The sequence below is a fragment of the Petaurus breviceps genome, unplaced genomic scaffold (genome assembly GCF_028583685.1).
Source record: "Petaurus breviceps papuanus isolate PSGF00001 unplaced genomic scaffold, PetGlider_PUasm1.0 419, whole genome shotgun sequence".
In the NCBI taxonomy this organism is placed as follows: Eukaryota; Metazoa; Chordata; class Mammalia; order Diprotodontia; family Petauridae; genus Petaurus; species Petaurus breviceps.
Genome location: NW_027186324.1, coordinates 3,362,898 through 3,385,703, shown reverse-complemented (window position 1 = coordinate 3,385,703; position 22,806 = coordinate 3,362,898). Strand labels below are relative to the sequence as shown.

Genomic DNA, 22,806 nt, shown 5'->3' with positions numbered 1-22,806 from the left:
TTCCTTCTGCATACTCTATTCTCCAGCCAAGTAAGACTTCTTTCTGTCAAGTTAATATACCTTGTATTTTCTTGCCTCTGTGCTCACTCTTCTCCGTGCTAGGTATGTTCCCACTTCCTTCTTTTTGCCCACTGAACCATTAAAATGGTTGGGATTCAAAAAGCCCAACTCAAATTCTGTCACCTCTTCTATAATGCATTGTATGATTCAGTCAGTTGGTCATGACTTTTCCTACACTAGAAAATCATACAGCACTTTGCTTTGCATCTTTGTATAACTTCTGTCTCATGAGTAGGTACTTAACATTCTGTCATACACAGTAGGTGCTTATTGTTATCTGTTCTCTATAGAGAATTCTAAATGCCTTTGAATTAAATAATTTACATTCACGTAAGTTTAAATGTATTCTCATTTTACTATTAAAACAATGTAAAACAGGTTGTTCAAGTATCCTACCTTTTTATAAATGAGAAAACTGGGTTCAGTTTTAAATAACTCACCCAAGATTAAAACTATCAAGTCCATGTGATTATAATTCTATCTAGACATAGGCTATTTTTTACGTCACCCCAGTACATGAATTTACTAAAAGCTGGGGGTTGAGTGGAGGTGGGGGGGGGGAGTGAGGGGGTTCTTGGACTTGTTTTTTAAAAACATTTTGATAAATGTATTTCAGTATAATTGTTTTCCTTTATAGCTCTTTTGATTATTACGTACTTGAAAACATTCTGAAAATGGGTCTGGGGGCGGCCAGGTAGCACAGCGAGTAAGAGCACCGGCTTCAGTGTCAGAACGACCTGGAGATTGAATCCCGGGCTCAGACACTTAGCACCCACCCAGAACACCTGGCCGTGTAACCTTGAGCAAGTCACTTAACCCCAATTGCTTAGGGGCGGCCAGGTGGCTCAGCGAGTAAGAGCACCGGCTCCAGTGTTGGTTTGACCTGGAGATCGAATCCCGGGCTCAGACACTCAGCACCACACCCAGAAATAACTGGCCGTGTATCCTTTGAGCGGGTTACTTAACCCTGATTGCTTAATAAAAAAAAAAAAAAAGAAAATGGGTCTGTAGGCTTCAGAATTCCAAAGGAGTCCACAACAAAAAAAGGTCAAGAATCCTTGGGCTATATATACACTAGACATAGTAGTCTATATAATTAATATTTTTATTATTAATTATATATTTATATTTTATATGTAATAATATAAATAATAATATTTTTTTTAAACAAAAACTCCTGGGAAAACTGGAAAACAGTATGGCAGAAACTAGGCATAGACCAACATCTTATACACCATACCAAGGTAAAGTCAAAATGGGTACATGATCTAGCTATAAAGGCTGATATAAGCAAACTAGGAGAGCAAGGAATAGTTTACCTGTCAGATTGATGTAGAGTGGAAGAATTTATGACCAAACAAGAGGTAGATAGAGAACATTATGAAATGCAAAATGCATTAATTTTTACATTAAACTGAAACATTTTTGCACAAAGCCAATGCAACCAAGATTAGAAGGGAAACAATTTTTATGAGTGTCTCTGTTAAAGGCCTCATTTCACAAATATATAGAGAACTGTTTTATATCACATTTATAAAAATATCAGTCATTCCCCAACTGATGAAAAAGAATATGAACAGTTTTCAGATGAAGAAATTAAAGCTATTAAAAGTAAAGCTATCTATAGTCATATGAAAAAAAATGCTCTAAATCACTATTAATTAGAGAAATGCAAATCAATACAACTATGACTTACAGTAATGGTAATTTGAAAATCTTTCCTGCCCCTTAATAGGCTAAATATAATCACATGGAGTCTGTGGTGGGAGGAGTTTGCTAAATAGGTAAAGCAGGAAGGGTGGAGCAGAGCTCAGAGGAAGCTGGGAGTCAGAGCAGTTAGAAAGGAGGGAGACAGGTTTCAGGGAAGCAGACGGCTAGGATTTGTGAGTGTGTTTGTGTGAAGGACTGAGCAGGGGAAAGGTTTGCTTCCTGCAGTGATAAGGTTAACTTCTTTGTTGCTATGATGGATTTGGTTTTCTGGTGTCTGAATAAATGTTTTGCTTCTATCTTCTATATGGAGTCTGTTATATTTTGCAATTCAGAATTACTCCGGCACAATCAATAGTTGCTATTGGTTCTGTGAATATCCCGGTACCACATCATACCTATCAGATTGGCTAACATGACAAAACAGGAAAATGATAAATTTTGGAGAAGATGTGGGAAAAGTGGAACACTGATGCAATGCTGGTAGAGTTGTGAACTGATCTAACCATTTTGGACAAAGGGCTATAAAACTGTGTGCATACCCTGTGACCCAGCGATACTACTTCTAGGTCTATATCCCAAAGAGATAATAAAAATGGGAAAAGGACCCACATGTACAAAAATATTTATAGCAGCTTTTTGTGATGGCCAAGAATTAGAAATTGAAGGGATGTCCATTACTTGAGGAGTTACTTTGAGGAATGGCTGAACAAGTTGTGGTATATAATATAATGTAATGTAATACATTGTACATTATAATGTAATAGAATGATAATATAATATAAATTGTTTCATAAGAAATGATGAGCAGGTGGACTTCAGAAAAACCTGTAAAGACTTACAAGAACTGATGCTGAGTGAAATGAGCAGAACCAGAACGTTGTACACAGGAGGTACAATGACTAACTCTGGTAGACTTAGATCCTTGTTAAGACAACTCCAAAGACTCAGGATGGAAAAGGCTACTCCCAGACAAAGAGCTATGGATTCTGAATGCAGATGGAAGCAAACTGTTTACTCTTGTTTTTGTTTCTTCTTTCTTGTGATTCCTCCCATTGGTTCTAATTATAGCCAATATAGATTGCATGCTGTCTTGGGGAAGGGGGAGAAGAATAACATTTACAACTCAAAAATCTTATGAAGTGAACATTAAAAACATTTTGCCCTTTGTGCTATAAGGTAAGCAGACCCCTCCAGCTTCCATACTAGAGGAAACAAATGCCCCAGTTCTTTACAGATCAGTATTTTACTTCAGAGCTAGCTTGAGCTAGTAATGGGGTGGGGATAGGGGTGGCAGGGGGAAGAAAAAGTGAGGGTAAATTCAGTTTTGTTAGGCTTCAGTTAAGAACAACAAAAAAAAGGTCTTTTGGTCTGCGTATTCTTTGTTTCCCTTAGTACATCTAATTTCCCTCTCAGGGACCTCAGTTTTAGGGATTGTAGCCTGTTATTTAGTCCTTTCCCTTTCTTCCCTTCCCTTGAAAAAGATTCTGGGAGTATTACCTGATAGCTTATTTACAATGGATATAGCTATTTAAAGCAGAAGAGACAGTATGAGGCAATAACAGATAAGGCTATCCCAAAAAAAACTATAAGAAAAATGAACTAAGTAGAAGTACAGTACCCATAGGTTATAGGAGCTAGTTCATTTGATAGAAAACAGGCTCAGAGACTAGTAACATCAACAGAACAGCAGATGTAAGCCCTCTGATTTGTCTCTAGGACAAGGGGGACTGTAGATTTATGTCCTGGCCAGACTACTTTTAGATTTATTTTGAGTACATTTAAAAAAGGTATTTACAAAGTGCAGTGTGTCCAGTAAGGTGAAGATCCTAAGATAGATGGGGGGGGGGGGGGGAGTAAAAAAAAAAAAAAAATGTTTTGAGGGAGGGGGGGTGGGTATTGGGGGGGGGAGGGGCGGGGGGGGGGGGGGGGGGGGGGGAATTATATAACATACAAGTTAGTTTAAGGAATTGGGGGTGTTCATCCTGGAGAAGGGAGAACAAAGGGGAATGAAAAGAGTAGGTGGTTATCTGAAGGCTTGTCATACCAACAATGGCTCAGGCTTATTCTGTTGGAATCAAAGAAAGCTCAGATTTCCGCTATCTGAAAAGGTCTGTCAGTGAAGATGCTCAAGCAGAAAAGCTACATCACTTTTTTGTAAAATGGTAAATCTTTAATATCCTTTAAGATCCCTTCCAACTTTAATACAGTTCAACAAATATTAAGAACCCATGTGCTAGCTAAAGTGTAGTGTTTAGGTACTCTGAACACCAAGACAAAAATGAAAACCAGTCCCTAGGCTTCATGGCATCTGCATTCTGCTGGGGATACATAGGCTTAAGTGGCAGAGCTAAAATATGGACTTAAGCCAATCTTTCTAAAATATAATCATGGAATAATCTCACAAAAGGAGATGGGGTTTGATCGAATTAGATTTGAAAGATTTAGAGGTGGGGGGGTAGGGAAGCATGTTCTAGTCAGGAGTAATAGTATGAATTGTGAATTGAATTGTGTTCAGAGGATAAGGCAACTATCTTGGCAAGAAGGAAAGACCATATAGGAAGTCATCCCAGGGCCTTAATAGGGTTGGAAGTTCCTTCTAACACTATATCTGTATTTTCTCATTGCCTGGGTTCAAGAATTCAGTGATCTTATTGCCTTTAGGATAGATATCTACTTGTCATTCCCTGAACTTGACATTCTGTCTTTCACCTGGGTGACTTTGTACAAAGCAAATTTTGTACAAATTTGAAACAAATTTCCTTATCTCCATGTCTTCTAAAATTCTTAGGTTCTTTTGAGGCACAATTCAGATATCACTTCCTAGGGGAAGCCTTTCATGATACCCATTAGTTTATCTGTGCTCTTGTCCTATTGAAGTTATCTTGTATTATCTTGGTAAATATTATGTTCTCATTACCTCCAGTAGAATATAAATTCCTAAAAGGCAGGAACTTTGATTCATTTTATCTTTGTGTCCCCCACTGTCTAGCACATTGCCTTGTATCTTACAGACATTTAGAAAAACCTAATGAAACGAATTGAATTTATATGATAAAACAGCTGAAAACCACTGATGGCTTATGACCATTATTAACACTTAGAAAACAAATGGTTGACTGATTTGCTGAGTTACTATAATACCTAGGACACAGTTATAGGTGTCTCAGATACCACCCAGTCCAAGACAATGGGCTGAGAGACGACTCAGTCTAACAATGCAGTAAAGCTGTTTTAAGAGTTCCGAAAGAAGGGGCGGCTAGGTGGCACAGTGAGTAAAAGCGCTGGCCCTGGAGTCAGGAAGACCCAAGTTTGGTTCCAGCCTCAGAGACTTAACACCCACACAAAAAACTAGCCGTGTAACTTTGGGCAAGTTACTTAACCAAGTTCAGAAAGAGAGGGATGTTCCAAAGCTGAGTAGGTGAGAAGAGGCTTGAATGAAGTAGGACTTTACTTTGGCTCTGAAGGGTTTATTGTTTTTGTTTGCCTTGATTTGTACCTTTGCACATGCTCACATTTAGGGGCAGAAAGTACAAATAGGTGTTTTAGGGAAATTATTCTTTAAACAGTATTTCAATAGAGATATAATGTGCAAAGAAAAAAAATCTAGATTTTAAACTATCAATAAAGTTTGGATTACAAAAATATAGCCAGCCTTTTAAGTGCTACCAATGTTTTGGGTGAAGTTTTAGGGATGATGCCTGTAAAAGTGAGGAACCTTGCCCAGAATTATAACAGCATATATAGAATTAAGAAAGTGAAGGTGCTATACTGAAACCCATAATACATTTCAAAGCCAAAAAATTCATATGTAGATCATAAGTATTGTGCATTATTTCTGCTTCTGTATGTAAATACTCTAACTGGGAAGACATTTAGGATACACACCAGACCTCTTTGGAGGAATCCCTTAATTAAACTAGCCTAAGACCTTGGTTGATCAAGTGAATGGAGTTAAGTGGGTATTATATATAAATTAGTGCCCCTGAGAACTGTCTATTGAAGAACTTTAGCATAAGAAGCTTAATGTATGTTTTCTCTTGGACAGTCTTAAGAAAGATAAAATTATGTTCAGAAGTGTTTTAGCATGATGGATATTGTTTCTTCTGAAATAGTGAACAACCTAGGCTATGATTAATTCTGAAATTTCATTAACCAGAATATTTTATGTTCCTTGACCATGCTGAACATCAGTCTGCTGTACACAGGTAGGGAAGGCCTGTTAGCATATTCTGCAGCTAGGACCCTACTTAACTTGGTGTCAGCTATTAATGAATAAAACCTTTTTAGAACTGATGATTTCACACAAAGCCTGTGAAATCTAGATATACACAGCATCTTCCTTTTAAATCTATAATAAATCCAACATGTACCTTTCAACACTGTACTGTACCTGTGCTTTCTGTTGGCTTTCCTTTTGTTCTGTGTAACTGTGTCAACTGGCTGAAATAAAGTCTTTTGAGTCATCAGTGCTTGCTAAGGAAGGATGTGTTTGAATTTCACCAAGTAAATAAGCATGTATTAAGTATTTTACTATTTGCCATAATATTTTTTACTATTTTACTCAGTGCTAGTAATACAGAAAAAAACAAAACCAATATACTAAAGTATTAAGTTAACACTTTTTCTTGCTGGCATTTACAATCAAGGTATAACTGAAGGAGTTTTAATTTAATAAGTTAAAAAAAAAAGTAGATAAGCCTAAATGAAGTACAAAGAAATGATGACCTGCCCAGTTATAGCTTCTCTCAGTAGGATCTGAACCTAAGTTTTGCTGACTCCAGGCCTAATACTTCATTATTAATTGGAGCTGCCTCTAGAAGGCACAAAATATAATCAAGGCCATCAATATCTTTAATTCTTCTGAAATATAACTATATGCTTCATAATTATACTGATTTTTCTCTTTTAGACATTAAGGAAGCATATATAGAAAATATAAACGAGTCACTCATACACACAGCAAATTCATGCCCCAATTTAGAAGAAACACTTACCGATTTACAACTTCCATTGAATGTAAAGACATATCCATGTTGACCAGGACTGAAAAATACTCTGTTATCTGGCTCGACTGCATTAATTTCAATAACATTTCTATAGCAACTAGAGGGTTATTTTCCACAAGGTCAGGCAGTTTGGCAGGAGAGAGGCCAATGTGATAAACGAGTTTGGGATCTTTTTCTAATTCCCCAAGGAGCTACAACATAGTCAAATATAAAAGAAAATAAGTCATATTTTAATCATAACCTCTAAATTGTCATTTTACATGCATAAGACATAAGTCTAGAGCACATCTTTATGAAATATATTCTCAGTAAACCAGATTTCTGTTTCATTTCTCATAAAATTAATAATCTCCACCCCCTCAAACTTATAATATTCATTTTATAGAAAACTTCCCAGCGAGTTAATTCTAACAATGTAGATAAGCTCTTCAACTTCTAGTCTTTGAGGCTTGCCTTAGGACTCTGAGAGTTACATGACTTGCCAAGGATTATGAAGAGAGTACCTCAGAAAAAAAGGCTCTCAGTTCTTCCTGTTACCAGGCTAGCTCACTGACTTCTGTGCCACTATTCCATCTGCCTTAGCTAAACCATTAGAATAGGTCTGCACAACCTGCAGCTTGAGTGCTCCTACATTTTTTCCCCCAAAATCCTTTGGCACGCCATAAGTGGCTTGCTGGCAGCAGGTTGTGCAGGTCTTCATTAGAATATGTATTTGAATTTTCAATATACTCAAATCTGAATTATCTCATCTTCTGAGGCTATGTTTATGAATAAAAATTCACAACAGTATCATCACCTACTCTGCTTGAGTTTTGCTAATGTAAATTGGACTTTGGGGCTAAAACAAAACTATAGTAAATAAATCAATTATTCCATGCTTCAAGAAAAGTATAAACCATAAAAATGGATGCTATATTAGGTTGGTGCTTTGTTAGAGTAGCACTGAATTCACAGTGGGGGAAGGAAGCCCACAGGGAAAAAAAAAAATTGAATCTAACGCTTGGCTGCCACATTAAGACAAAAAAATCATTCCTAGGTCAAATAAATGATTTGGAGATTGCTCACACGATTGCTTCCATTCATAATATGGGGCTTGAGGGGCTGTGAAAATTTGATGTAATCCCATAAAAGCTGATAATCTCATTTTACTGACTGGGCTGCTATGAGTTTGAAAAGAATATTTTAGGAAGAAAAGAACAGCCAGTGTCTACTTTCTCTTTTAACAGTAAGAGCTCAAGCTGTGGTGAATTTAAATGCCTTTCATGTACCCTTTACTTATTTAGTGCTAGTATAAATTTACTTGGTTTATAATCCAACACTTTTTCTAGAACTTTTAAAACCTAAAGGCCAGCAAAGATCAGCAAATGTGGAAAACAAAATGATATGCATGTAATTGAACACCTACCTGTGTTTGTTGTGGAGAAGACAAGGGACTTTTAAAAGCTTTAGCCATTATACGTTTGATCTCAACACCAGTGCTATTTTTAACACACATGGATTTGTCCCACTGAATTGTATGATCAGGCTCTGTTGGGTTTAACCAAGCAAGTTCATCTTCACAAATATGGAGTGGAGGTGGTGGGCGAATAAATTCTGGTCTGAAGTGACCTGTAAGATGAAGACTTGTTTTTTTCACTTCTGAATAAAGTATAAGGTTGGGCTCCTAAAAAAAGTGTGTTTATTCTACCATGACATCTACACATGCAACTTTACTTAACACAATCATATCTTGTCAGAAACTTTATAATGAGAGGGAGAAACAGGAATTCATTTTCCTCTAATAACTTTCTACTAGTCTGAGAACCACATATCTGCAGAGACCTTTCTGAACCCTAATTCTATCATACAGTACAGTATGTTAGGATCCATCCTAGCTCTACAGATTGCCCACATTTGGTAAATGTGCCTTGTATGTCTTTATTCAATTAGTGAAATGACTGAATCGGGCACGGTTGAGAATAGAGATTTAGGGCCTATCAGAGATCTTCCTCCAGGTTAATGCTGATCAGCTACATGGGGGCCATCTCCAATTATCCTGATCTGTATCTTGCCATTGGACCCAGAGGAGAAAGTGAAGCTGGTGACCTTGCACAGCCCTCCCTCACTTAAATCCAGTTCACTAGCAAGTCACGGCATCAGGTTTCAGACAAAAGGTTTATTAAAGCCACCATTTATGAATTAACAGCTCTTTCAAAGTTTTAAGAGAATGTTTAAAAAGGAACCACAGAACACATGACAAACATACTCAGTTACTTAATACAACAAAATTTTGGAAAAATAAGTTGAATTATATTAAGAATCTCATATTACATTTAAATATTACAACACTGTAACATTAGCATGGCAACAGTTATCTTCCAAGGCACTGTGCTAATTCTGAAACAGTATTCCTAAATCTGTAATTTTCAATTTGGTAGGAGAGTACAATGTCTGAACACCGAAAAAATTCTAATATTTTTTCAAGTTAACTAACATGGGACTTTGCTTGCATTTTTAAAAGTTTTGTTTTACTGAAAAAAAATTAAAGCCCCCACTGGATTTTTTTCAGTCCTCATTCTCCTTTTATCTATTTGACAGTGTTAAGCACTTCCCTCCCTCATGATAGTAATTTCCCTTGGATTCTATGACATTATTCTCCTACTTCTTAGACAGGCTTTTCACTGGTTAACTGTTTTCTAAATTGAGGAATTCCTCAAGGTTTTGCCTTCTGCTCTCTTTTTATCTACTTTAATTACTACCTTTAAATTGAGGCCTTCCCAAATCTTCACACTTGGGTTCTTTTTAGATTATATTTTTCATCTGCCTGCTGGATCTCTCTACCTTAATGTCCTGCCATCATCTTAAATACATATTAAAAACAATGCACCACTGTTGCCCAAAGTTATTCCTCCCATTAATGTTCATTAGAAACAAAAAGTAGTATTTCCATTCTCTCAGTTAGGCAGACTCAAAAGCTTCAGTCATCTTTCAGTTCTTAGCCACTCCGATATATATCCAAATCACTTGTCAATTCTACCTCCGAAACGTTTCTTGCATCTGCCCTATCCCACTACAACCAATCTAATATTGGCTCTCTTTACCTTCTCTAGAGTACCATACTGGCCTCCTTAATGATATCCCTGCTTCAAGTCTATTCCAATGACATTGCCACCAGAGTAAACTTTCAACTATAAGAATCTAATCATGTTACTGCCCTTTTCAAAGGCCCCTAAATTATGGAATAAATACTTTTTAGCTTGACATTTCATAATCTTCTCTAAAACAACCTTTCCAACATACTCTTTCCTTTTATATATTCTTATCTATCATTTTCTCCCTTCCTTCTTTCACTTCTATGCCATGATCAGAATGAACTGCCCTCTCATGTCTCAACCTACTGAAATCTTTCCCTTTGATCAAGGTCCAACCTAGTGCCAAGACCTCTGTGAAGCTTCTTCCAGAATCCATCTCTATTGTCCCCAACTTTTAACCTCTTCTAACACATGGCCTCAAGAACGCAGGTTCCCCACCCCTGGACTAAGGAATACAACAGTGGTGTAGAGCAAAATAATCACCTTTCACATTATAAACACATGTCTATTATTGTAGCCTAAGAGAATGATAGCTATTTTTGACTTCCACTACAACTCCCAAAGCTTTTTATTTTTTTGCAAGAACTCCCATTACTTGACTACACTTGTATAAGTAAATTTTCTTTAAGGAGTCTAAGTCTAAGAATTTATATTAATTCATGTTAAATTTCATCTTACTATATTAAAGCTATTATATGAGATTACCAGTTTTTCTAGACGCTAGCTCTGCTGTCTAATGTGTCAACTGTTCCTTTCAGCTTTGTGTAAAGTCAGTCAAGTCAACAAGCATTTATCATGGACCTAATACATTCTAGGTACTATGCTAAGTGCTGGAGATATAGAGAAAGGTAAAAAGCAATCCCTGCTCTCAGAAAGTTCATAGTCTAATGGGTGAGACAACATGCAAACAACTACACATAAACAGGATAAACTGGAAATAATCTCAGAGGGGAAATATTAAGTTAAAGAGGACTAGAAAAGGGTTCTTGCAAAAGTGAGACCTTAGCTGAGGCCTGAAGAAAGCCAGGGAAGCCAGGAGATGGAGACAAGGAGGGAGAGAGTTCTAGGAGTGAAGGACAGCTAGTAAAAATATCTGGATGTGGGAGATAAAATGTCATGTCTAAGGGATGGATAACTGAATAGGGAGATGGTATGTTAAGATCTGAACTTAGTGAAGATCAATGTTTGACAGCTGAATGGAAAACTGGGAAGCGACCAACCACAGGCTATCGCTAAAGTCTAGGTGTGAGGTAATGAGGGTCTGAGTGAAGATGCCCCCATCAGAGGGAAGACCAGGCTACATATGAGACATGGTGCTACAGTAAAACTAACAGGACTTGGCACAGAATGGACATAGGGCTGATGGTGAAAGAGGGAGGGGTAAAGAACTGACAACTAGGCTGTCAGCCTAGGTAACTGGGAAGATGGTGGTACTCTCAAAAGTAAAAGGGAAGTCAAGGCCTGTGGGAAAAGCTAATGAATTTTATTTTGGATATGTTAAAAAGACCTAGAGTTTAGGGCTGAGGAGGTGTAATAATCATTTGTCTTTTGTTATACAGGACTGTACTATGGGAGAAGGGAAGAGGATACTGGAGAGATGGTGGACAGAACCACTGTACTGTAAAAAAAAAAAAACAACATATATTTTTAAAAAGTGGGGCAAAAAAGAGATCTCTGGTAATTTTGGAGAGAGCAGGTTCAGTTGGAGGACATCAGAAGCCAGACTAGAGAGAGTTAAGGAAGGGAGCAGAGGTACCAATAATAGATGACCTTCTTAAGGAGCTTATCCACAAAAGGAAGCAGATGTAGGATGATAGTGTATAAATTACAAATCTAGTAAATGTGCCACCAATGCCTTCAATCAAGTCCACGATAAAAATGCCGACTAGCAGAGGGCCAAGGATCCCCATGCCAAGGCCACCCCTCTTTTTACTATTAGGAAACAGTTTTCCAGAGATATTAGCCAAGGAAGCTATGCCCTGAGCGTGGCATAACAACAATCCTTTGCATTCATCCTCTGGATGAACTCAGTCACAGCAAAATCCCAGAACGTTTTCACACCAGCAGCAGGTGGCCTCTGAGCCTGGTCAAGCACCTGCAGTACCCATGTTCCTGGTCATGAAGTCCTGCTATGAATTAAGCCTGTCTGTCACCGTTATCCCTCATCGTCAGCGCTATAGCTCACTGCTTAGCCAGTAGCATATGTACTGAGATTAGCCCACACTAAAGTGGATCTCCTACTGGAGGGGCCCCTGGCAAATGTGTCTAGTTTCTCTCCTCCAGTGGAATAAAGAAAGCTTTTTTTTTTAATGACCACTGTTATCTCTTGGGTTTTATTCTACTTTTTCAGAGTTAACTGTAGTTGTGATAACCTGTGAAAGCTCTTTGGTATTTTTAACAATGGGGCCAAAACCTTCGTGACTCTGGTCATTTGTTTTCAGGGTTGACACACTAGGTAGCTCCTTCCTTCTGGTAGCTATAGAGAGTCACTCTACTTCTGGTCCTGTCTTTTGGCCAGTTCTGAATCCACTTAGTGTTAATGACATCTAACTCAGGTCTGTTTGGTCAACAAAGACTTAACCAAAGGATTGTCAAATGTCTTGCTGAAATGAATTTCTGATTGACTGACCCTGTGTGTCTAGAAACCCTCTCAAAATTTAGATGAGGTTAGTCTGGAACAACCTATTCTAGAATCTATGCTGGTTCTTAGGGAGCTAAATTTACAAGTTTTCTGATATGTTCTAGAATTCTGCAAGGAATTAAATAAAGCTCATTTATATAAAGTTTCATGTGTACCTGAATGAATAGTGTTACCTTAAAATACCACTGTGACATAAAACTATTTACCATTACTTAATTTAAATCACTAGTCACTAGTTTGGGCTCAACTATGGAACTGTATTTACCTAAATGGAAAAAGCTCTCTTTTTTTTTGGAGGGGCAATTGGGGTTAAGTGACTTGCCCAAAGTCACATGGCTAGTAAGTCTTAAGTGTCTGAGGACAAATTTGAACTCAGGTCCTCCTGACTCCAGGGCTGGTGCTCTATTCACTGCGCCACCTAGCCACCCCTGGAAGAAAGCTTTCTTAAAAAAAAAAACAACCCCAAAACAACAAAATCGCCCTCCACCCCTCCCAAAACACCAGAAATTATCTTAAATTTGTCAGCTATTGCTGTCTAGTGAAAACAGGTAACCACACGGCAAATAAGCCCTGCTAAACCAACTTAAAAAGACTGTGTTAACATTATTTTTCCTAGCTCTCTTACAAAAGTGTGATTAATTAAACTCCATTGTGATTTTGGTCATTTATCATGTCTCCACATGCTTAAGGATTGTGAAAAGAAATCATAACGAGATGAGAACAAAACAAAAATGTAAGGAGAACTAGCTATAATACCTGAAACTCATGGTAGCGCTATAGAGATTAACCATCAGATTAGTGCAACACTGTCTTGTCCCTGAATTAAGACAACAGTCCTAACAGACAAATCCAGAAATTATATTTAAGCATTTAAGAAACATCCTATTTCAGTCTAAAATTCAAGATGCAACTAATTATTAAAAGTTTACATACTTCTTGACTAATGATTCTAAGTATGTGATAAACTGTATAAAGTCCTTTTTGAGGGAAAGGTCATCTTCCTTGTAGGCTGATATTTTATAATAATAACTGCACATTTGGGTTTATAAAACACTCATATCTGATCATATCTAATTTTCACAAGATTCCTATAATAGCAGTCATTATATTCTCACATTACAGAAATTCATGTAATAGCACTGCAAAACCCACCAAAATGAATATAGTTTAATTTATATACATACTTTCAATGGGTGGCTTTGGTCCGCTGACTAAAGCTTCTGTGATCTGTGAGGCAACGGAACTATCAAAACCAGAATTTGAAGAATCTGGATCTGGGTCACTGAGAATGCTAGGGAAGCTAGCCTTGCTTTGTGTTGGTAATTCAGACTGCCGTTCTGGAAAAAAAAATGAGGCCTTTTAAATAATGTAAAGTTAACAGTCTATTATTTATAGTGTACTCAGAACAGTCTAAGTTTGAGCAGGCAGAAATGAAACAATTTATAGCCTTCCAAGGAGATGATGTTCCTCCTAGGGTACTGGTAAACAAGAGCAAAGCTGTCCTAAAATAATTCTTACTGGCAGAATAAGAGGAAAGAAAAAACAAGTTAGCAAACCATAGACTAAGTAGGTAGGTAGATAGCATGTATTTGAAAGTAATTTCTTTCAAATACATGCTTTTCCCAACCCATAAAATGAATATGATCAGTGTCATGAGGGAAAAGCTTGTTCTTACTGGGAGTACCACAATTTTTTTATTTCCTCCAGTTTTTATGAAAAAAATTAAGAACACATGCATTGCACGATTCATAAATAAAAGTAATTGGTACGTCAAATTTTTGCCTACCAGCCTGGAAAATGTTGCTTGAAGCTAATCAATCCCACTGCAATACATCTGAATTTTAGACCTCCAGAGAGATGTTTTGTGTAGCTAGTTCCAAAGCAGACAGCTGCACTTTTTTGCACTTGTGAAAATGAATGGATTGGGAAATCTTCAGTCTAGGCAAAGGAAGACTACAAGCTCAGTTACAGCGCCCTGCCAAATTTCTCAATCTTTTAATTCACATTTTCATTGCTGTGCTAGATGTACTGTAAACCCTTCACGAAAGCTCACAAATCATGAGATATCAGAAGCTGTTTTGGATTTGATTTCCAGTCTATTAAAAAGTAATCACAAGATACATTTATAAAGTTTAAGTACCCTGAGATAATTCACATATTCTGATGTACTCTGTTCTTTTACTAGCTTCTATTAAAGTGATACCAAAAAAAAAAAATCTATTTCCCTTTCCAGGAACAGTTTGTGAATATGCCAATATACAGCTGTGTGAATATTGGAAAAAAAGAATTAGAGAAGGAAAGAGTTTATTGAAATACTTTGATTCCTAAAGTTTATTGCACCAAAGCAAATGAACAAAAACATCAAAAGCATCAATTTATTTAAAGATTACCAACTGTTTTACTGTAATACTATAATATTTTATAGGTAAAATGTGTTGCTGCTGTTCAGTCATTTCAGTTATGTTCAACTCTTCATGATTCCATTGGGGGTTTTCTCAGAAAAGATATTGGAGTGGTTTGCCATTTCCTTCTCCAGCTCATTTCGCAGATGAGGAAACTGAGGCAAACAGGGTTAAGTGACTTGCCCAGGGTCACAAAGCTACTAAATGTCTGAGGTTACATTTGAACTTATGTCTTCCCAACTCCAGGCCTGGTGCTCTATTCACCTCACCATCTAGCTATCTGGTAATGTTCTAGAATCCATTATTCCAAGGTAAGATCACCTAATCAGATAATATAACGAGCAATATAAAACTTTAAATCATCTGAAACAAGTTTAAATCATTAAACAGGTAATTTCACTTAAATAATAATTACATACATCCCAACCATGAGAAACAGACTTGGGAAATAAGATTGTACTGTGGAAACTGATACCGTGGATTTTTTCCTCACTTATAGGTCACTAAAAGGTTGATGTAACACTAACAGATAGCATTAACACCACTTATCTCTTGATTTATCTAAAAAACAATTTTTCATACAGTCTAGATAAATACAAGGACTTTCTCTCAGTCACAGATATTCCTTTTTTTCAAGGAGAATAGAAAGTTAGCAGGATTACTTTTCCAAACAGACAAAAATTTGGGCAGATAAAGAAAAGTCAATATGGGTCATAAAAGGGATATGAAAAATCATACAAAGAAAAGCTAGTTGTCAATTGTGGAAATGCCTCTGGTCATGGAGGAATGGATGAAAGAATGTGAATGACTTGGCACGCTTACTAGTCAACAAATCGAAGTACGTGTCCAAGTGACAGCTGGTATTGGGCCTGTACTATAGGCAATCCACACTGTGCTCTGACCTGAATAAAGGTCCTGGAAGGATGTCACATCTAGGAGCAGGTAGTGCTTGCCCCGTAGTGTTTCAATTTTGGAGAGATTATACTTAGCCAATAGCCTTTATGTAGAGAGATCCCAAAAGTGGAAAAAAAGGACCCCAAGCATTTCAGGACCTCACTATAATATATGTGCACTTGATTAACACATAAGTATCATAGGTCTCAGAAGCTTGCTTAACTGGTTTACCAGCTCTGTAGTAGATACAGAGGTTGGAGACAGAGATGGCCCCAGTACTAAATGACTCTAGATTCTTAGGCTGATTTTTGTCCTTTCCTGCCACCATCAATGTATTTGCCTCTAGCAGTAGCTGACACTGACACCTGCTTAACAGGCCTGAGGACCATCACAATTCAAAAGGTAGATGATCAAGATCATCACCCTGTCATTAAAATTAATTTAGTTTAAGTCAAGAAACATATATAAAGGTTTACATAAAAAAATTCAGCTCTTTGATGGGAAATTCACTAACATGAACATCTTGCTCCCCAGTGATGGAAGATGAATTGGGTTAGGGGAAGAGGGCAGAGGTAGTCAGCTCTGTCAAAGTAGTAGCAAAGCAGAAGCGGAAAAAGATGAAATCTACTAGGTGGCGCAGTGAATAGAGCACCGGCCCTGGAGTCAGGGGAATCTGAGTTCAAATCCGGCTTCAGGCTCTTAACACAAAAACTAGCCTTGTGACCTTGGTCAAGTTACTTAACCCCAATTGGCCTCCCCCAAAAAATAAAGCAAAAAACAGATGAAATCTAGGACACCTTAGGATGGAGGAAGAAATGGCTAAACATTTCAGATAAGAAGAAGACAATACTGGGGGAAAAACAACATCTTATTTTGCTGCTATAAACCCAAGAGGGTCATCTGTGATACTGGAGAAGGGGAGGGGGCACAACCAATCCCCCCCCACCACCCCGAGCACGCTCTCTCTCTTCTCCTGAGCCTGTTCCCCATGACCAGATCCCACCTTAAACACAATTCATCTACAAGGACAGTCCTTTCTGTGTGTCAAATAGTGAGGCTGTCACTCAAATATCAGCACCCAAACAATGTGGACAATCACAGGCACCTCTGCATTAAAAGACATGAAGCTGGAGAGGAGGATCTGATAAGATTCAACAAAATAATGGCAATTATAAAAAATATTTCTAAGAAAGCCTATGTTTGATCAATCTTCCTTTTGTGATAGGTTTATGTTACTCCACTTAACTGCTTTCTGTATGGGAAAAAGATAGGTGAGAAGTAAGATAAATATATCCCTCTAATGAGTCATTAACAACTCAATTTATTTTCTCTGTCAACATATCAGACTATGATTCTCATTTTTTCTTTCAAGAGAACAGTCCCTTAAACATTATCTGGGAAAAGTAATCCATTTAATTTAGTAGATAATCCAACGAAGAGATGACAGAGAACTAAGGCTAGAGTTCAAAGGTCAATTCCTGGAACAGATCTTTACAATGCAATTTCATTATTTAGTTGGAGGTAAATTTCCATATCAAACACACCTCTATTTAAAGTTAAATACAAGTGTACTGCAACACTCATAAATATTTGCAAAGAAAGTAATCACAGTTTTTAATAGAGGGTAACATAGTAGAGAAATCTGTGAACCCTACTTCCCTGCCCAAATCAGCTGCCAAAGTAACCTTCCCTAAAACAATTATGACCATGTCATTTCCTGCTCAAGTGTTTCCAGTGGCCTAACTCACTCTAGGATAAACACAAACTTCTTAGCTTGGCCTTTATGAACCATTGCCTTACTTTTCTGACACGTCAAACAGGCTAAAATGTAGAGTGTGAAGGGAAGCAATTTGACCAACCTGAACTTGGCATTCCCTCTCTTGTACCCTATGCCTAGGACAGACTTCCTCCTTACCCTTGCCTCTTAGATCTCTTTCTTTCAAAGCTCAACTCAGGTGTCACTTTCTAGATGATTCCTTTCCTTATTCCTCTATTCTCTCCTTATCCCCCTCTTCTCATCTCATGCTTACTTAGTGGTACCAATGTTGCAATAACATATGCCTTTCAAGGTGAGAACGTCTCTTAATTCTGCTGATGTACTGTCAACACCTAGCACAGAGCCTTGGGAACAGTAGGTGCTTAATAAATACTTGATGAACTTAAGTAATTGATATTTATAGTGTTTTTCACATAACTGGCTAGTTGACTGGATTTTCATAATACAAACTCTGCTAACAAATTTTCCAAGATTTTTAAGGCATTTTCTTTTCAAACCTTGGTATACTGCTTCAAGAAATATTATTTCGGAGCAGCTAGGTGGCGCAGTGAATAGAATATCAACCCTGGAGTTGGGAGGACCTGAGTTCAAATCCGACCTCAGACACTTGACACACTTAGTAGTTGTGTGACCTTGGGCAAGTCATGTAACCCCAATTGCTTTGCCTCCCCCCCTCCAAAAAAAAAAAAAAGATTATATCTATGACAAACTATTATTGACTTCATTGAAGATATAAAATATTCTGTTTTAAAAAGAATGCGTTAGAAAAAAAGGAGAGATTTAAGTGTATGTCTAATGCAAAATAACAAGTTATAAGAGCAAGAAGGTATTATCTTATAGCTGAAGAAAGTTTCTATTAGCAAAGAAAAACTTTAAATTACATCTACTTTTCCTGAGGCAATTAAGAAAACAAATGTTTTAGTTGAAATGTAAAATGGGTTCATACAATATACTGTTAAAATGGCAAGATTTAAAGACTCAGAATTAAAAAAATTATTTTACACAGAAGACATTTGTGTTCCCAGTACACATTTACCTTGATCTCTGTCTTAAGAACAATATGCAAATTCATTTTTTCAAGATTCAATAAAGAAGTGATTATATGCTGGCTCTTTTCTTACCAGCCAATGCTAGCTGAAGCCCACTGATGTCCACTGACTGGGCCATGTTTCCTACATCCATTAAGGCAATCTGTCGAGGTGTCTTTTTGAAGAGTTCTCTTGGTGGGGCCAGCATTAACTGGGAAAGAAAAAACTTTTCTGGTGGAGTTATAGGAGGCAAAAATCCTGCAAAAAAAAAAAAAAGGCTTCAATAAAATTGCTGGGAAAAAACTGTCTTAAAACTACTATTGTCAAACTCAACAAACATTTGGCAAAATCCTTAACATGTGTAAAATAAGACTATCAACAGGAATACAAATATAAATGAGAAACAGACTCCACTCTCAAAGAGCTTACAATCCAGTAAGATGACCTTTACATAAATACTGGAAAGGTATTCCTTAAAGAATAAGCCTGAGGGGCGGTTAGGTGGCAGAGTGACTAGAGCACCAGTCCTGGAGTCAGGAGGATCTGAGTTCAAATGTGACCTCAGACACTTAACACTTACTAGTTATGTGACCTTGGGCAAGTCACTTAACTTCAATTGCCCTACCTTCCCCCCTCCAATAAGCAAAAAATAAAATAATATAAACCTGAACCTAGCCCTATGTCACCACTCCTTATGCTTGCTACATAGTTGTTAATTTTATATATGGCACACAGTAATCTACTTTAGAAAAGACAGGGCTATGAACTTGAGTATGATTCCTACTTTCTCACCATATAATGCTTAAAATGAAGATTAGACTTAAGACTACATAAAATGAAGATGATTTGCAAATTTTATATCAAAAATATCAAGAAAATGGGTAAAAGCAGTTCAGTGTGGTTGAGATACGGCTGGAATGGCAGGCTATTTATTACTAAAACTTATGTCCTACGAAGAAACTTAAGGTCTTAATATTTAGGGTTAGAAGGTACTTTAGAGGTCTCTTAGTCTAAAATCATTTTGGAAATTAAGGTCCAAAGGGGTGAAGCAGCTTGGTCAAAGGTGCCAAAGGTGAGCAACAGGGTTTGGATTAGAATACCTGTCTAATTCCTAGTCCAGGTCTATTTCCACTAGGACATACAACTAGGAAAGTATAGTTAAAAGAATTCTCCTGAAATCCTCAAACCTCTTTATCATTCATCTGTGGGTCTTAAAAGTTAGGGTGGAGCCTGTTTCATGTTAATCCAAATAAAAATTGTTCTTCTCTATTCCAACTTCCAAACAGCCGCTAAACTGAAATTCCTAAAATACAGAATTGACAATGTCACCCGTTGGCTCAAAAAACTTGAACAGCCACTACTCATACCTTACTGTTTCTACCCTAAAATAAAAGCTCCTCCTTTTGGCACTAAAGGCCTTTATAAGCTAGCTTTCCAGATATTACTCCTTTTCATGCACTGTGTTCCAGCTGGATTGACCTCCTTGATGATATTCATGTTTTCTACCTCTCCTCTTTTGGCCTTCGAACCCAGACTGTCCATCAATAGGCCTGGAATCTATACCTTCCTCATTTCTACTCTTCTCTTAGAATCTCTAATTTCCTAAATTCAAATGAAGTGCCACTATTCTAAAAGAAAACTTTTTTTTGGTCTTTCTGACTGCTAGTGCTTACTCTCCTGGAAATTACTTTGTATAAGTTTTGTATTTAATTATATTTGCACTTGTTAATTCCCCAAACAGAATAGAAGCTCCTTGGAAGCAGGTAACGTTTCATTTTTATCTCTGGATCCTCAGTGCTAAGCTCAGTTGAGCCTGTGATAGGTAATAAATGCTTACTAATAGATAATTAATAAATAAGTACATAATAAATGCCTATTGACAAATCCTAAAACTACACAGCAGTGTTTTTCTGAAGCATGTGTAACTAATAAATAATAGGAACTTAATAAACGATTACTGACAAATCATAAAACTATAAAACAAGTTTTTTTTGAGGCAGTATTTTTCTTGATGATGCATCTTCAGTTAGAACACCGAGGTAGGCCAACCAATCCACTCCAACAAGCAGATATGAAGTGGCCACCACATGCAAAACATAGGACTGGGTGCTAGGGGCTAAAGACCAAATGAAACAGTCCCCACCGAAAGGAAAAATTGTATTCCTGTAGGAGGTGGCCCATGCTAGAGGGCGAAATTATGACAGGCACATCACAGGCACAGGGAACATCAGGGGATAAGTAAACAGACAGAAAACAGAAATAGGATAAGGACTGTAAAGTCCAGGAACAGTAAATAACAGTTTGGCTGGCACAGAAGAAGGAGAGTGCTATGAAATAAAAGGGAAAGGTAGAACATTTTGGGAAAAGTTTTTTAAAATGATAAGCATCTATATTTTGTCTAAAAGCAATAATATAAAGCACTGATAATTTGAGTAGAAGGTCTAAAATGGCAGAATTTATACTTCAGGAAGATTATTTTGGCAGAGGTGTGATGGACTGGAGAAGAGAGCAGTGTTTTAGAAGGAGGTTGAAGTAGTCTGAGTAAGTGGTGATGAGGACTTGAATCACATATACATGAGAGGAGAAAGATGTGAACTATGTTGTGGAAGCAGAACTGACAAGATCAAGTAGAGAATGACTTTAATGTTTTGAAACTAGGTGACTAGAAAGATGGTGGCACTCTCAACCGATATATGACATGGATGGAGAAAGTTCCATCTGGATATGCTGTGTTTAAGATGCCTAAAGGAAGTGAAGTCAGAGACAGTACTTGCAATAACAGTCAGATTGGCAAAGTACATCGAACACCAAAGACCAGAAATTGAATTCTCAGACATTTAAATGTCTTTGTGACCAGCCCTGTCCAAGTTACTTTACCTCTCCTAGGCTGTTTCCCCATCTATAAAGTAGGGATAATAACAGTCTCTATTTTAGAGGGCTGCTGTTAAGAACAAATGAAGTAACATATGCAAAACGCTTCATAAACCTTAAAGGAATATATTAGAACTATCATTTTATGGGGGGGGGGGCAATTGGAGTTAGGTGACTCGCCCAAGGTCACACAGCTAGTTTTTGTGTTAAGTGTCTGAGGCTGGATTTGAACTCGGGTCCTCCTGACTCGAAGGCAGGTGCTCTCCTCACTGGGCCACCTAGCCACCCCTAGAACTATCATTATAGGCAGGAAGTTCTGTCAGAATGGAGCTCAGTAGAATCACAGAATTAGGTCCTGACCACAGAAACCTGAAAGTCGTGTGAATAGGGATGATGGCGGTCTGAGGAGGGCTCTTAATTAAGATCCCTAAGGGGAGAGCCGGGAGGAAGGAGGGCCCGCGGGTGCGGGTACGTGAACAATCGGCATGGCGGCCCCACAAGGAAGCCTGGGAAACTGACCTCAGACACCACAGCGCCCAACAATGCCCGAGGCGGCGGTGGCTCCAGGCACGAGCCCTTAGGGCAGCGAAGGGGGATCGCTGGCACCCCCCGTCAGACCGCGCGCTGTCCCCAGGAGGGGCCCAAAGGCAGGGCCCCTAGAGGCCAACCCGGGGGTGTTATTTCATAAAGCGTCCGCCCTGCCCTTGCTCCAGGCACCTGCCGGGGGCACTAACAAGGCCTCCGAGCGCTGCGTGACCCGGGGCCCAGGGCGCTCATCTTGCAGGGGGCGGCCCCGCCCCGGGGAGCCTGGGGGGGGGGGGGGGGGGGGGCGGGGGCTCCGTACCTGACAGCGGGGGCCGGTCGGGCTCCTGGCCGCCCCGGCCCGGGGACGCCGGGTTCAGCAGATGGGCGAAGCTGGCGGCGAAGGGGTTGGCCGCCAGGGGCTCGGTGCGGTACATCTCCCAGAGCAGGTAGAGGGCGGTGAGGCGCTGCGCCGCGCTGGGCAGCAGGTCCGGCTGCTGCAGCAGCATCACCAGCACCGAGCCCAGCCGGAAGTGGTCCGCCTTGCTGAAGTAGTGATGGAAGGCACTGGACAGGCCCTCGAACGTGCTGCCGCCCCCGGCCTCCTCCGAGATGATCCCCAGCAGGCTGGAGAGCTCCTTCGGGGACAGACTCATCCTGCCCCCGGGGCCGCCGCCGCTGCTGCTATTGCCGGCGCCGCCGGGCCCGGGCCCCGCCGCCGCCGCCGCCGCCGCCGCCTCCTCGCCCCCCCGCGGCTCCGAGGCGGCCAGGAGACTGCAGGGCGCCGGGCTCCCCCCGCCACCGGGCATCAACCCCCCCGCGGC

The 22,806-nt window shown here is 38.9% G+C and overlaps 1 protein-coding gene across 1 annotated transcript in view; it reads right to left on the bottom strand.

Annotated features, from left to right (window-relative positions):
- CNOT11 (CCR4-NOT transcription complex subunit 11) overlaps positions 1 to 22,806 on the bottom strand; it is a 26,620-nt gene extending 3,814 nt beyond the window's left edge. The window contains exons 1-5 of the mRNA XM_069100516.1: positions 22,305 to 22,806; positions 18,683 to 18,847; positions 13,673 to 13,825; positions 8,182 to 8,384; positions 6,765 to 6,967 (exon numbers count right to left, since the gene is read on the bottom strand). Of these exons, the coding sequence (XP_068956617.1) occupies positions 6,765 to 6,967; positions 8,182 to 8,384; positions 13,673 to 13,825; positions 18,683 to 18,847; positions 22,305 to 22,791 (1,211 nt within the window). The 5' untranslated portion in view covers positions 22,792 to 22,806. The remainder of the gene's footprint in view (positions 1 to 6,764; positions 6,968 to 8,181; positions 8,385 to 13,672; positions 13,826 to 18,682; positions 18,848 to 22,304) is intronic.